Below are 12,945 nucleotides of genomic sequence, written 5' to 3' on the forward strand. Positions count from 1 at the left end.
GTGGGGTTGGGATGTTTCATGTACAAAGCTTTCTATATACTGTACCGAAGCATGCACGATCGCGCAAAGTTCTCGCTACTGGAAGTCCGATAGAGAGTCCACTGCATTTGTCAGAGTCAGGGATATCTTGACTCACACTGCACACCAATACCATGCATCATAACATCAAGATTTGATCAGTCCTTCAGTCTGTTGTTTTCTTCCGTGTGGTGACAGGTGTTGTAAGTCAATTTTACGTGCGTGACGGCCCTTTTCAGCATTAGAGTTTAGACAGTCCAAGAATGAAAAAAAAACCGGTGTTTGAATCAGGGAGTCCCACATATCATCCCTCGGCACTATCTGCCCCGATGGAATTAACATCCGCCGTTAATTCATTCATGATCTAAACCTTCCCCCCACTGTTAACGTTCCACCTTGTGTGTGTGTGTGTGTGTGTGTGTGTGTGTGTGTGTGTGTGTGTGCGCGCACGGGTACGCGAGTTTCCTCTTTCGTTCCCATTCACCCCCCCACACACACACACACACACATTTTGTTTGGTCTACAGACCTCAAAACTGCTGCTTTTCAACTCGTAACTTTTTCTTGCCTGTGTTATTGTTGGCTTCCCCTCGAGTAGCTTCCCTTGCTTCTCTGTCTTTGTCATTTGTTGGTTTGTGCAGTGCAGTTGTTTTGTCAGTTATTCTCCTCTTTATCTGTTCTATCGTTTTTGACTCACATGCGAAGCAAAAGTGAGTCTATGTACTCACCCGAGTCGTCCGTCCGTCCGTCCGTCCGGACGTCCGTCCGTCCGTCCGTCCGGACGTCCGTCCGGAAAACTTTAACGTTGGATATTTCTTGGACACTATTCAGTCTATCAGTACCAAATTTGGCAAGATGGTGTATGATGACAAGGCCCCAAAAAACATACATAGCATCTTGACCTTGCTTCAGGGTCAAGGTCGCAGGGGCCATAAATGTTGCCTAAAAAACAGCTATTTTTCACATTTTTCCCATTTTCTCTGAAGTTTTTGAGATTGAATACCTCACCTATATATGATATATAGGGCAAAGTAAGCCCCATCTTTTGATACCAGTTTGGTTTACCTTGCTTCAAGGTCAAGGTCACAGGAGCTCTTCAAAGTGGGATTGTATACATATTTTGAAGTGACCTTGACCCTGAACTATGGAAGATAACTGTTTCAAACTTTGGGGCACATGTTATGCTTTCATCATGAGACACATTTGGTCACATATGATCAAGGTCAAGGTCACTTTGACCCTTATGAAATGTGACCAAAATAAGGTAGTGAACCACTAAAAGTGACCATATCTCATGGTAGAAAGAGCCAATAAGCACCATTGTACTTCCTATGTCTTGAATTAACAGCTTTGTGTTGCATGACCTTGGATGACCTTGACCTTGGGTCAAGGTCACATGTATTTTGGTAGGAAAAATGTGTAAAGCATGTGAGTCGTATGGGCTTTGCCCTTCTTGTTCCCATTTTCTCTGAAGTTTTTGAGATTGAATACCTCACCTATATATGATATATAGGGCAAAGTAAGCCCCATCTTTTGATACCAGTTTGGTTTACCTTGCTTCAAGGTCAAGGTCACAGGAGCTCTTCAAAGTTGGATTGTATACATATTTTGAAGTGACCTTGACCCTGAACTATGGAAGATAACTGTTTCAAACTTAAACATTATGTGGGGCACATGTTATGCTTTCATCATGAGACACATTTGGTCACATATGATCAAGGTCAAGGTCACTTTGACCCTTATGAAATGTGACCAAAATAAGGTAGTGAACCACTAAAAGTGACCATATCTCATGGTAGAAAGAGCCAATAAGCACCATTGTACTTCCTATGTCTTGAATTAACAGCTTTGTGTTGGATGACCTTGACCTTGGGTCAAGGTCACATGTATTTTGGTAGGAAAAATGTGTAAAGCATGTGAGTCGTATGGGCTTTGCCCTTCTTGTTCTTCTTTTTTGTGTGTGTACTTTTGTGTTTTTGTGCCTGAAGAAGACCCTTAGGTCGAAACGTCGCTGTTATTCGTTCCGTGTTCGTCATTTTAACGTGAGTACATTGCTTTTTGGTCTCTTTATTGTTCCCTCTCACGTGCAGTCGCCATTGTTTTAATTACTTTCAAATATTAGTTTTTACGAAAATGAAAAAAATGACATAAATGTCAAAAACGACAATTTAAGGTACCAAGCTAAAATGCAATCCCTTTGTCCGGCCTAGATCTAAGATTGTGTGATAACAATTTCGATCAAATGAATGAAAAACTTGAACTGTCAAAGTGCTGCCTCAGCTTTTTGGCAAACAGGAAAATATGACGTCATCAAACTGTCCTTTCAATAAACGGAGAAAATCTTCATGAGAAAATCCCCTCAAAAATTAATATTCTTATCAAATTTCATAAAGATCCACTTAGATGTTTCTGAGATATGATCTGTCGCAAAAATCTTCCGTTCATATAACTTCAAAACAGGTTCGATTAGATCTAGTGTGTGACACAGACATTGAGATCTAGCTCTCACGTAGCCTTTTGACAAAAACCCTGCTGCATCTCTGCTCTATGTGTCCAAAAGCCATTGGTATTTGTCCTAGGTTGGAAACAATCATAAATCCATACACTCCTTGCATATATACTGTTAATAATGCAAACTTTTATAGCGCTATTCTAGAAAAATGTCTACTCTTAGCGCTTTACAATACATACATCGACCAAGCATACTATACACGCACAGGCAAAGAAACCGACCAAACATAACCAACAAACTATACATGCACAGGCAAAGAAAACGACCAAACATACAATACACGCACAGGCAAAGATAACGACCAAACATAAACAAACATACTATGACCAATCATAACCAACATACTATACGCGCGCAGGCAAAGAGAACAATCAGCACATGTAATAATTACTGACAACTAATGATGCAGGCATACAATGACAATCCAATACACAATACACTGTTCAATAAAAGAAACGCATAGCTTGTAATATTTGGTTAATTTAGTTATATGGCTACAAGGATATCCACCAAACTGCAGAAAATGTTTATCTGGTCGTCGACCTTTCGTCCATTGCCACAAGTGAGCTCTGCACGTGACGCATGCGTTATCAGTGGCTACAATGTCAAAATTGCTCATTTGGCATGACCACTCGTCATGCTTCAGTGTAATCTCGTGAAACTCGGGGAATATTGAGCTCTCACCATGTCTTCCAAAACCCATAAAAGCGGATTGTTCGCCACAAAGAAATCAGACGACCATTCAGCGACGAAAGATGGCCCGATTGAGCAGAGAAGACCGCCAAATTGCATTGGGTCGTTTACAAGCAGGCCAAAGTCAAAGTGCAATCGCCAGGCACTTCCACGTGTCCCAGAGCACCATCAGTAGACTGTGGGTCAGGTTTCAAGCCACTGGCTCCGTTGCTGACTTGCCACGAGCGGGAAGACCAAGGGCGACAACTGCTGCTCACGACCGCTTCATACGGCTCCGCCACCTCCGGAATCGTTTCCTGTCGGCCTCATCTTCTGTCCAGGCTCTCCCCGGGCCACACCGATTATCGGACCAGACCGTGCGGAACCGCCTGCATGAAGCTGGTTTGAGAGCTCGCAGACCTCACAGAGGAGCTGTCCTCACCCGCCGCCATCGCCAGAACCGAGTGCAGTGGGGCAACCAGCACCTTCGCTGGACCGTCCGGAATCACTGGAGACACGTGTGGTTCAGCGACGAGTCCTACTTCCTGCTCCAGCGACATGATGGTCGGAGGAGGGTCTACCGGAGAGTAAACGAACGTTACGCGCCCAACTGTGTGGATGAGGCACCCGTTCATGGTGGTGGAGGCGTCATGGTGTGGGGGGCGATCAATACCGCTGGAAGGAGCACCCTGGTGCACACGTGTCCAAGGGCGCATAACTGCCCAGCGATACGTGGAGGAAATTCTGCGCCCACACGCCCTTCCTCTTCTGGCTGACCAGGATGCCATATTCCAGCAGGACAACGCTCGCCCGCACACAGCACGACTCACCACCCAGTTCCTCACCGACCACCATGTCCAGGTGCTTCCCTGGCCATCCATGTCGCCAGACATGAACCCGATAGAACACCTCTGGGATGAATTGGACAGACGTGTGCGCAGGCGAGAAGAAGCGCCGGCAAATCACCGCGATCTATTGCAGGCACTTCAGGAGGAGTGGGACACCATCCCACAGCAAGATATCCGGCATCTGATCCAGTCCATGCCCAGAAGGTGCCGGGCAGTTGTTGCTGCTCAAGGCAGTCACACCCCCTACTGACTTGACAGCCTCGGCACCCAATCGTATTGATTGACTGATTGATTTGAAGATGCAAATGAACTGTGTGTGCATTCAACTGTGTCCATACCAAATTTCAAACAAATAATCTAAATATTGGATTTTCTGTTAATTTTTTCGAAAAATAAAACAAATTTGGCAAGTAGCAACTATGCGTTTCTTTTTTTTAACAGTATATATATTGTGAATCCTAATCTCTCTCTCTCTCTCTCTCTCTCTCTCTCTCTCTCTCTCTCTCTCTCTCTCTCTCTCTCTCTCTCTCTCTCTCTCTCGCATACGTTATCCTACCTTACCTTACCTTACCTTACCTTACCTTACCTTACCGTCAACTCCCCTCACCTCACCTGACTTCTTCTTTACACTCCTGTGACAGACGGGGTGTGCGGTGATCGCCGGGTTCCTGCACTTTCTCTTCTTGGCCAGCTTCTTCTGGATGGCGATGGAGGGTCTGCAGATCTACATGAAGCTGGTGCTCATCTTTGAGACGTCCTGGTCCATGCTGCCTATCTACTACGGCATCGGTTATGGCTGTCCCGCAATCGTCGTCGCCATTTCTGCTGGCTTGTTCTCACAGGTGAGTTTTTCGCGGGGGAAATCCTTTTCAGTGTCATGGCATTGTCAATACTGAAGGATGTACGAACGTCTGCCTTACCCGAACAATACACGCAGAATGGCCGATATAATAGATATGTTTTTTCTTCTCCGACTCGGCGTGTGCTTGATATCCATGTGATGTATGCGAGTAACAAAAGCCGTCGCACCACATACACGACAAGCTGCTCTTCTTTGTGCTCTGGGTCCGTAGTTTACAATGTTAAACAATAATGAATTGTATTATCAAGATGAATACAGCAAGAAATCGTTATGTCGGTAGACGGCTCTGTGGCAGGACCTTGTAGTTAGTATTCCGAAGGCGCCATTTTGAAAAGTATTCTGACGATTTGGACCTTAAAACGTTCCAGGGACATTCGCTGTAGCCTTAAGTGTAGGCTACTGTCATTTGCAAACACCTGCAATGATTAGCTCAAAACTATGGAAAGCCAAATCGGCCATCGACGCGCGCAATTCCGCCCGGAATTCCGCGATGACTTTCGACCTATACTCGTCGTTGATTGGTCAGAAATTCCGCGCGAACTTGTATTGTCCGGGCGGAATTACGGGCGTACTTTCTCACTACTCACTAAAAACATGGAATGGAAATGTACCGGACACTATTATATATATATATATATTATGACTAAGTGCCAAAAGGTGCTCACAGAACAGAAGACGACTTTGTTTTACAATAAAAATGTTTCTAAAAACGTGTGTCTGCTGAAAATTGGTGTGTGTGTGGATGAATGTGCGAAAAGATAGTGGACATAATTTCGTGTGTCTGACTTGAACGGTTTTGAAGTTATCTTTGTTTAAAGTCAATAATAACGCCAAAACCGGCCATCTGAAAACGGACATCGTGATACCTCGTGTTTTGAATATGCCACAGAAAAATAACAAGAAGCACAAATGAATTGCATTTAGTTTGATTGAATGCCTGAAACATCGCTTTACAGACGAGACCAAACGTCAAATCTAAATCTCGAGAGAATTTTTTTTTTTCGATAACCGAATTTTAAGGTGTCGCACGCAAGATGTGTCGTCATCACGGCATACATTTTTCAATCGCAGATATTTACTAAATTTCTTTTTCAAAAATTCTGGAATTGATGTCGACACGTCAAGCGATAACGGTGTATCAAACTGCTGTCTTTCAAGTAATCCAGCAAAGACTGCAGAACTTTTAAACAGCATTTGTGAAAACGATTTGAAAATTTCGTCATATCTTGCGTGCGACAAAATGTTCAGTAATTAACGGTTATTTTCTTTTAAAAACAAAATTTACATGTACAAAGATCTACTTCATCTACGGAACCACGTGACACATTCTGTGTTCAAAATTTGTGAAGAAATCACGAACCACGAATGCGCTATCAAGTGTTGAAATTATGTCGTCAACATCTTTTCAGATCTTGCGTGCGACACCATCTTGCGTTCAACATAAAATGTCACTACCTTATCGAGTTTAATGGGTAAAACTAACTATTTGTTGTCTTAGTTTAATCTTCTTAATTAAAAGCGTAATAAAACCGAACTTCCAAGATGAATTTTAATTGAGATTAGCGAAAGAGCGGGCACGCAAGTCGACCTTAAAGTAAAAGAATGATAACACGAGCGTTTGTCGTGTTGTCTTGCGTGCAACACATTGTCCAAAAAGGAAAATGTATATTTTTCTCAGACGTTTTTTAAGTTGAAACCTTGAAACTTCACACACATTTGGGGTTTAATCGCCCCCATGCATGGTAAAAGTCTTGTTGACCCTTGTCAGATTTCAAGGTCACGGCTGGGTCACATGTGGTTCAGAAAACGGATGAAACATATTTTTTCAGAGATTTTTGAAGCTAGAACCTTCAAACTTCAAACAACGCTTTTGCTTAATGATTGTTCAACATGGAGAATTCAAGGTTGATCCTTGAGAAATGTGAAGGTCATAGCAGGGTCTCGTGTGGGTAAAAATGAGATTGTTCGGACACTGCATGTTGCATGGAACGACAAAACATAAGTCATGTCATATTTCAGATACCAGTACATTTACAAATGGACAACACCAGCAAACATGAACCAAGTCTGGTCGACCTTAGTCAAATGTCAAGGTCAAAGTGGCGTTATGGTTTGGGTAAAAAAAAAAAGGAAATTGTATTGAACTTCAATTTATATAAAACCAAAGTCTGGTTGATCTGTTTTAAGATTTAAGGTCAAATCTGTTATTTAAGGTCAAATCAAATAGAAATTTGTTGATGCTTAAATCTTTGAAACTTCCAACAGGTTTGAGGTTTGACAACTTCTGGACTTTAAAATCTGGTATGGTTGATCCTGGTAATATTAATTGGTCAAAACATCAAGATCAACAATTATAAAATAAGCACTTTCACCAATGTCAAGTGAGCAATAGCAGCAAACGTGAGTCTTATAAAGATTATCACTTTTTGTGTGACCTCAACTTGACCCCTCTGAATGCTCTCAATCATGGAAATTGACCACACTTTGATTATAACCAAACAACATCAAAACTTTGGAATGTGTGAAGTTTCAAAGGTGTTGCTTAAAAGGCGTTCGTGAAAATGACAATTGTATGTGTCTGACTTCAATGCGACCCCGCTGCGACCTTGACGTTTGATTTTATCAACTAGACTTTCATCATGTGTGAATGACTTCAAACACTATAAAACTAGTTGAAGAAATTGACAATTTTTCAAAGTTTAAGCCAGATGGCACTGCTGTGACCTTGAAATTTGACAAACATTAACCAGGCGGTCACCTTTTTAGAAAATATCCTTAAAGGATCTTTAACCTTACTGTGACCTTGGAATTTGATGAGGTTTAATTTAACTTGCGTAGTGTGCCAAGTTTCAAGGCCCCAGCTTCAAAAACATATGAGAAAACCTCATTGAAAAATGTATATGTTTGACCTCAACGCGACCCTGCTGTGACCTTGACTTTTTCAACCAGACTTTAATCGTGTGTGAACATTATACACTAGAACTGTGTGTATTTTCAAAGCTCGTGCTATAAACGCGCTGAATAAATTGAAAATATTCCACATTTGGACCAGATGTGACCCCGCTGTGACCTTGAACTTTGACAAAGATTAACCAGCAGGTCACTTTTAATGAGGTTTTATAAAAATGCTGAAAGTATGTGAAGTATGTAAAGTCTAACTGATCTAGTATTAAAACATGTAAGACGTGACAACGACAATTTTCCAGTTTGCAAAGGAAATTTAACCTCGCTGTGACCTTGAAATTCAATGTTGTTTAATGTGATGTGCACTATACCTGGAGGTCATTATACTTTGGTTGTGTGCCAAGTTTCAAAGCCCTAGCTTTAAAAACGTGCGAGATAACCTTAATGCTATGACTCAGTGCCGTTTTGAATGATATAACGAACAAAATTATCGTTATTTGTAAAATCATTTGGGTAAATTTATCTTTTCTTTTCGTAATTGGGTTCCAGCAGTCGTGTTTGTCAACTTTTATTTTTTAGCCCCTTTGTCCGCTTTTCGTGCGCACCTTTTGGCACTTAGTCATATATGTAATTGCTTTGAAATCAAGGGCGGTCACTCACATTCTTCTTCAAAACGCAGGATTACAAATATGGCAATGGATGTTGCGCTGTTAATAGTGCAAGGCGTGAATGCGATCATTGCCAATACCCATGCATCATAGGAGCTTGAAGAAGACATTTTCTTACAGGCAGAATGTTAAACAGAATAGAACAGATTTTAGACAAATCTGTACGCAATTTTGCTCGCTATATGGGCATCTACTTCTTTAGATACGTACTGAAATCAGCAACTGTCCTGCTTCCTTTGCAGACATGAATTGTTGTTGTTGTTGTTGTTGTTGTTGTTGTTGTTGTTGTTGTTGTCAGAGAGTTCTGACTGTAACACCCATCGACAATCCCAAGGAGCACCCTTGCCAAGTAGAACTGAAAAGAGGTGTAAAACGACACGCATGACTCATTCCATGCGCCATCCGTTACTCACTGCAGGCAGACTGGTAGAATGGTCCGTTACTCACTGCAGGCAGACTGGTAGAATGTTCCGTTACTCACTGCAGGCAGACTGGTAGAATGTTCCGTTACTCACTGCAGGCAGACTGGTAGAATGTTCCGTTACTCACTGCAGGCAGACTGGTAGAATGTTCCGTTACTCACTGCAGGCAGACTGGTAGAATGTTCCGTTACTCACTGCAGGCAGACTGGTTGAATGTTCCGTTACGCACTGCAGGCAGACTGGTAGAATGTTCCGTTACTCACTGCAGGCAGACTGGTAGAATGTTCCGTTACTCACTGCAGGCAGACTGGTAGAATGTTCCGTTACTCACTGCAGGCAGACTGGTAGAATGTTCCGTTACTCATTGCAGGCAGACTGGTAGAATGTTCCGTTACGACCAAGGTCATCAAGAACCACACTGTTCCCATATTAGCTGCTATGGCGTTAGAAAGTATTGTTACAAATTCTATTTCTTCTTTTTTTTTCAAATCGGGGAGAGGGTGAGGAGGGGGATGGGGCAGCGTTTCAGATGTAGATGTGTGTGTGTGTGTGTGTGTGTGTGTGTGTGTGTGTGTGTGTGTGTGTGTGTGTGTGTGTGTGTGTGTGTGTGTGTGTGTGTGTGTGTGTGTGTGTACGTGTGTGTAAAGAAAAACAAGTCGCGTAAGGCGAAAATACAACATTTAGTCAAGTAGCTGTCGAACTCACAGAATGAAACTGAACGCAATGCCATTTTTCAGCAAGACCGTATACTCGTAGCATCGTCAGTCCACCGCTCATGGCAAAGGCAGTGAAATTGACAAGAAGAGCGGGGTAGTAGTTGCGCTAAGAAGGATAGCACGCTTTTCTGTACCTCTCTTTGTTTTAACTTTCTGAGCGTGTTTTTAATCCAAACATATCATATCTATATGTTTTTGGAATCAGGAACCGACAAGGAATAAGATGAAAGTGTTTTTAAATTGATTTCGACAATTTAATTTTGATAATAATTTTTATATATTTAATTTTCAGAGCTTGTTTTTAATCCAAATATAACATATTTATATGTTTTTGGAATCAGAAAAGGATGGAGAATAAGATGAACGTAAATTTGGATCGTTTTATAAATTTTTATTTTTTTTTACAATTTTCAGATTTTTAATGACCAAAGTCATTAATTAATTTTTAAGCCACCAAGCTGAAATGCAATACCGAAGTCCGGGCTTCGTCGAAGATTACTTGACCAAAATTTCAACCAATTTGGTTGAAAAATGAGGGCGTGACAGTGCCGCCTCAACTTTCACGAAAAGCCGGATATGACGTCATCAAAGACATTTATCAAAAAAATGAAAAAAACGTTCGGGGATTTCATACCCAGGAACTCTCATGTCAAATTTCATAAAGATCGGTCCAGTAGTTTAGTCTGAATCGCTCTACACATACACACACACAGACACACACACACACGCACATACACCACGACCCTCGTCTCGATTCCCCCCTCTACGTTAAAACATTTAGTCAAAACTTGACTAAATGTAACAAGTCGCGTAAGGCGAAAATACAATATTTAGTCAAGTAGCTGTCGAACTCACAGAATGAAACTGAACGCAATGCCATTTTTCAGCAAGACCGTATACTCGTAGCATCGTCAGTCCACCGCTCATGGCAAAGGCAGTGAAATTGACAAGAAGAGCGGGGTAGTAGTTGCGCTAAGAAGGATAGCACGCTTTTCTGTACCTCTCTTTGTTTTAACTTTCTGAGCGTGTTTTTAATCCAAACATATCATATCTATATGTTTTTGGAATCAGGAACCGACAAGGAATAAGATGAAAGTGTTTTTAAATTGATTTCGACAATTTAATTTTGATAATAATTTTTATATATTTAATTTTCAGAGCTTGTTTTTAATCCAAATATAACATATTTATATGTTTTTGGAATCAGAAAAGGATGGAGAATAAGATGAACGTAAATTTGGATCGTTTTATAAATTTTTATTTTTTTTTACAATTTTCAGATTTTTAATGACCAAAGTCATTAATTAATTTTTAAGCCACCAAGCTGAAATGCAATACCGAAGTCCGGGCTTCGTCGAAGATTACTTGACCAAAATTTCAACCAATTTGGTTGAAAAATGAGGGCGTGACAGTGCCGCCTCAACTTTCACGAAAAGCCGGATATGACGTCATCAAAGACATTTATCAAAAAAATGAAAAAAACGTTCGGGGATTTCATACCCAGGAACTCTCATGTCAAATTTCATAAAGATCGGTCCAGTAGTTTAGTCTGAATCGCTCTACACACACACACACACACACACACACACACACACACACACACACACACATACACACACAAACAAACAGACAGACAGACACACACACGCACATACACCACGACCCTCGTTTCGATTCCCCCTCGATGTTAAAATATTTAGTCAAAACTTGACTAAATATAAAAAGGAAGGTGGACAAATCATATACACGATGCACTGCCGTCAACTATTATTCATTACAGCTGCAAACTACATTCGGTCTGCTCTCAGATAGAGAGACAGACAGAGACATAGGGAGAGAGACAGACAGACCGACAGACTGACACAAGAGAGACAGACAGACACACGTACAGACCGAGAACGACAGACATACAGAGACAGGAAAAGACAAGGAGAGAAACAGGGAGATATATAGACAGACAGACGGACACACTGAGACAAAAGATAATTTGAAAAACAAACTTGGAAACTAGATTTGTACATATCATGCTTGAAAGATTATTTCACATTGTGGCACGGAAATCTCGGAACGCGCGCATCTAAGAACTAAAGAATATGGACAGCACTTGCAAAGAGTTGCAATCGAAGAAAAAAAATAGGTCAGAATCTGAGAGGGAGAGAGAGTTTGGTCTGTGTTCGGTCAGTGAAGATTCTAATCAAGTGAAACAACTTGAGCATTTTTCCGGAGTGTGTACTGTTCGCAAGAACCGCTTCCACAAATAGCTGTGTTCACACCGTCACACACGCGCGCGCGATTAATGTTGGTTCTTCGATCCGACTCTCTTCCGTTCCAACTTCTTTAATTTCTCTATCTAAAAGTCTGTGCAAAACGAGTTCCGAGAGTCCGCGCGGAGTTTGAGATAAAAGCCCGGGCGGAATTGCGCGCGGAGATTCTGGCCAATCAATGACGAGAATAGCTCGAAAGTCCGCGCGGAATTCCGGACGTAATTGCGAGCGTCGTTCGCCGATTTGGTGTTCCATACAAAATTGCTCCGAAACTATGCCCACAAATTAAATTAATTTTAATGAGCGATAGGTTTGCTTCGCCCAGCTCAGGAGTACGGACTTCCGGTCGTCATAATTATTTATTTAGTTTTTATGTATACCCTTTCTAGACGAGGAACCAAATCGGACAAAAGGCGCTTAGTTAAGGAGTGTAATGCACAGGGGGTACTCCCGGGCAAATTTGGTATCATTTGAATGCTTGCATGAACCTTTTACTCCATAGTAACATAAAAGGTGCTTTCCTAATCGTGTAAGCGATCATGCCTATTCAGGCATTTTGAGAGGATACGAGCATCTTTTAAAGTCAAACACATTCCAAACACCAACAGCCTGGCTGCTTCCTGTGGTGTGTGGGGGATTGTTGTGGAATTCATTTAGAAAGTCAAACTTCTCAGACTAAATTATTTCGGCGATAAAAGCCTTAATCTGCACAGTTTTAAATGTTGGTATGTGTCCAAGTGGGAAGGATGCTCTCATTTCCTGTGAAATCCGGGATACATCAGTGACAGTGGACGTGACCGTGTATGTAGCAGGGACGGCACCTTTGACAATCTGATTGTTCCACAGAGCTGTTCCCAAGGCTTCATTTCTGCTACTTTAGCTTCCCATCTCCCCCCTTTCCCCGTCGCGATATAACCTTCGTGGTTGAAAACGACGTTAAACACCAAATAAAGAAAGAAAGAAGCTACTTTAGCTGCAGGCTATTTTTAGCACCCATCCTTTCTCCACAGCCGCAGAGATTTTTTATTTATTTTGATTCTTGTTTTGTTTTTTTTTGCTT

General features: G+C 41.6%; 1 protein-coding gene across 1 annotated transcript in view; it reads left to right on the forward strand.

Moving 5' to 3' along the window:
• Window positions 1-12,945, forward strand: part of LOC138977985 (adhesion G protein-coupled receptor L3-like) — a 37,383-nt gene that overhangs the window by 1,637 nt on the left and 22,801 nt on the right. Inside the window, exon 2 of the mRNA XM_070350593.1 lies at window positions 4,691-4,891. Coding sequence (XP_070206694.1) covers window positions 4,691-4,891 — 201 coding nt within the window. The remainder of the gene's footprint in view (window positions 1-4,690; window positions 4,892-12,945) is intronic.

The sequence above is a fragment of the Littorina saxatilis genome, linkage group LG10, assembly GCF_037325665.1.
Source record: "Littorina saxatilis isolate snail1 linkage group LG10, US_GU_Lsax_2.0, whole genome shotgun sequence".
In the NCBI taxonomy this organism is placed as follows: domain Eukaryota; kingdom Metazoa; phylum Mollusca; class Gastropoda; order Littorinimorpha; family Littorinidae; genus Littorina; species Littorina saxatilis.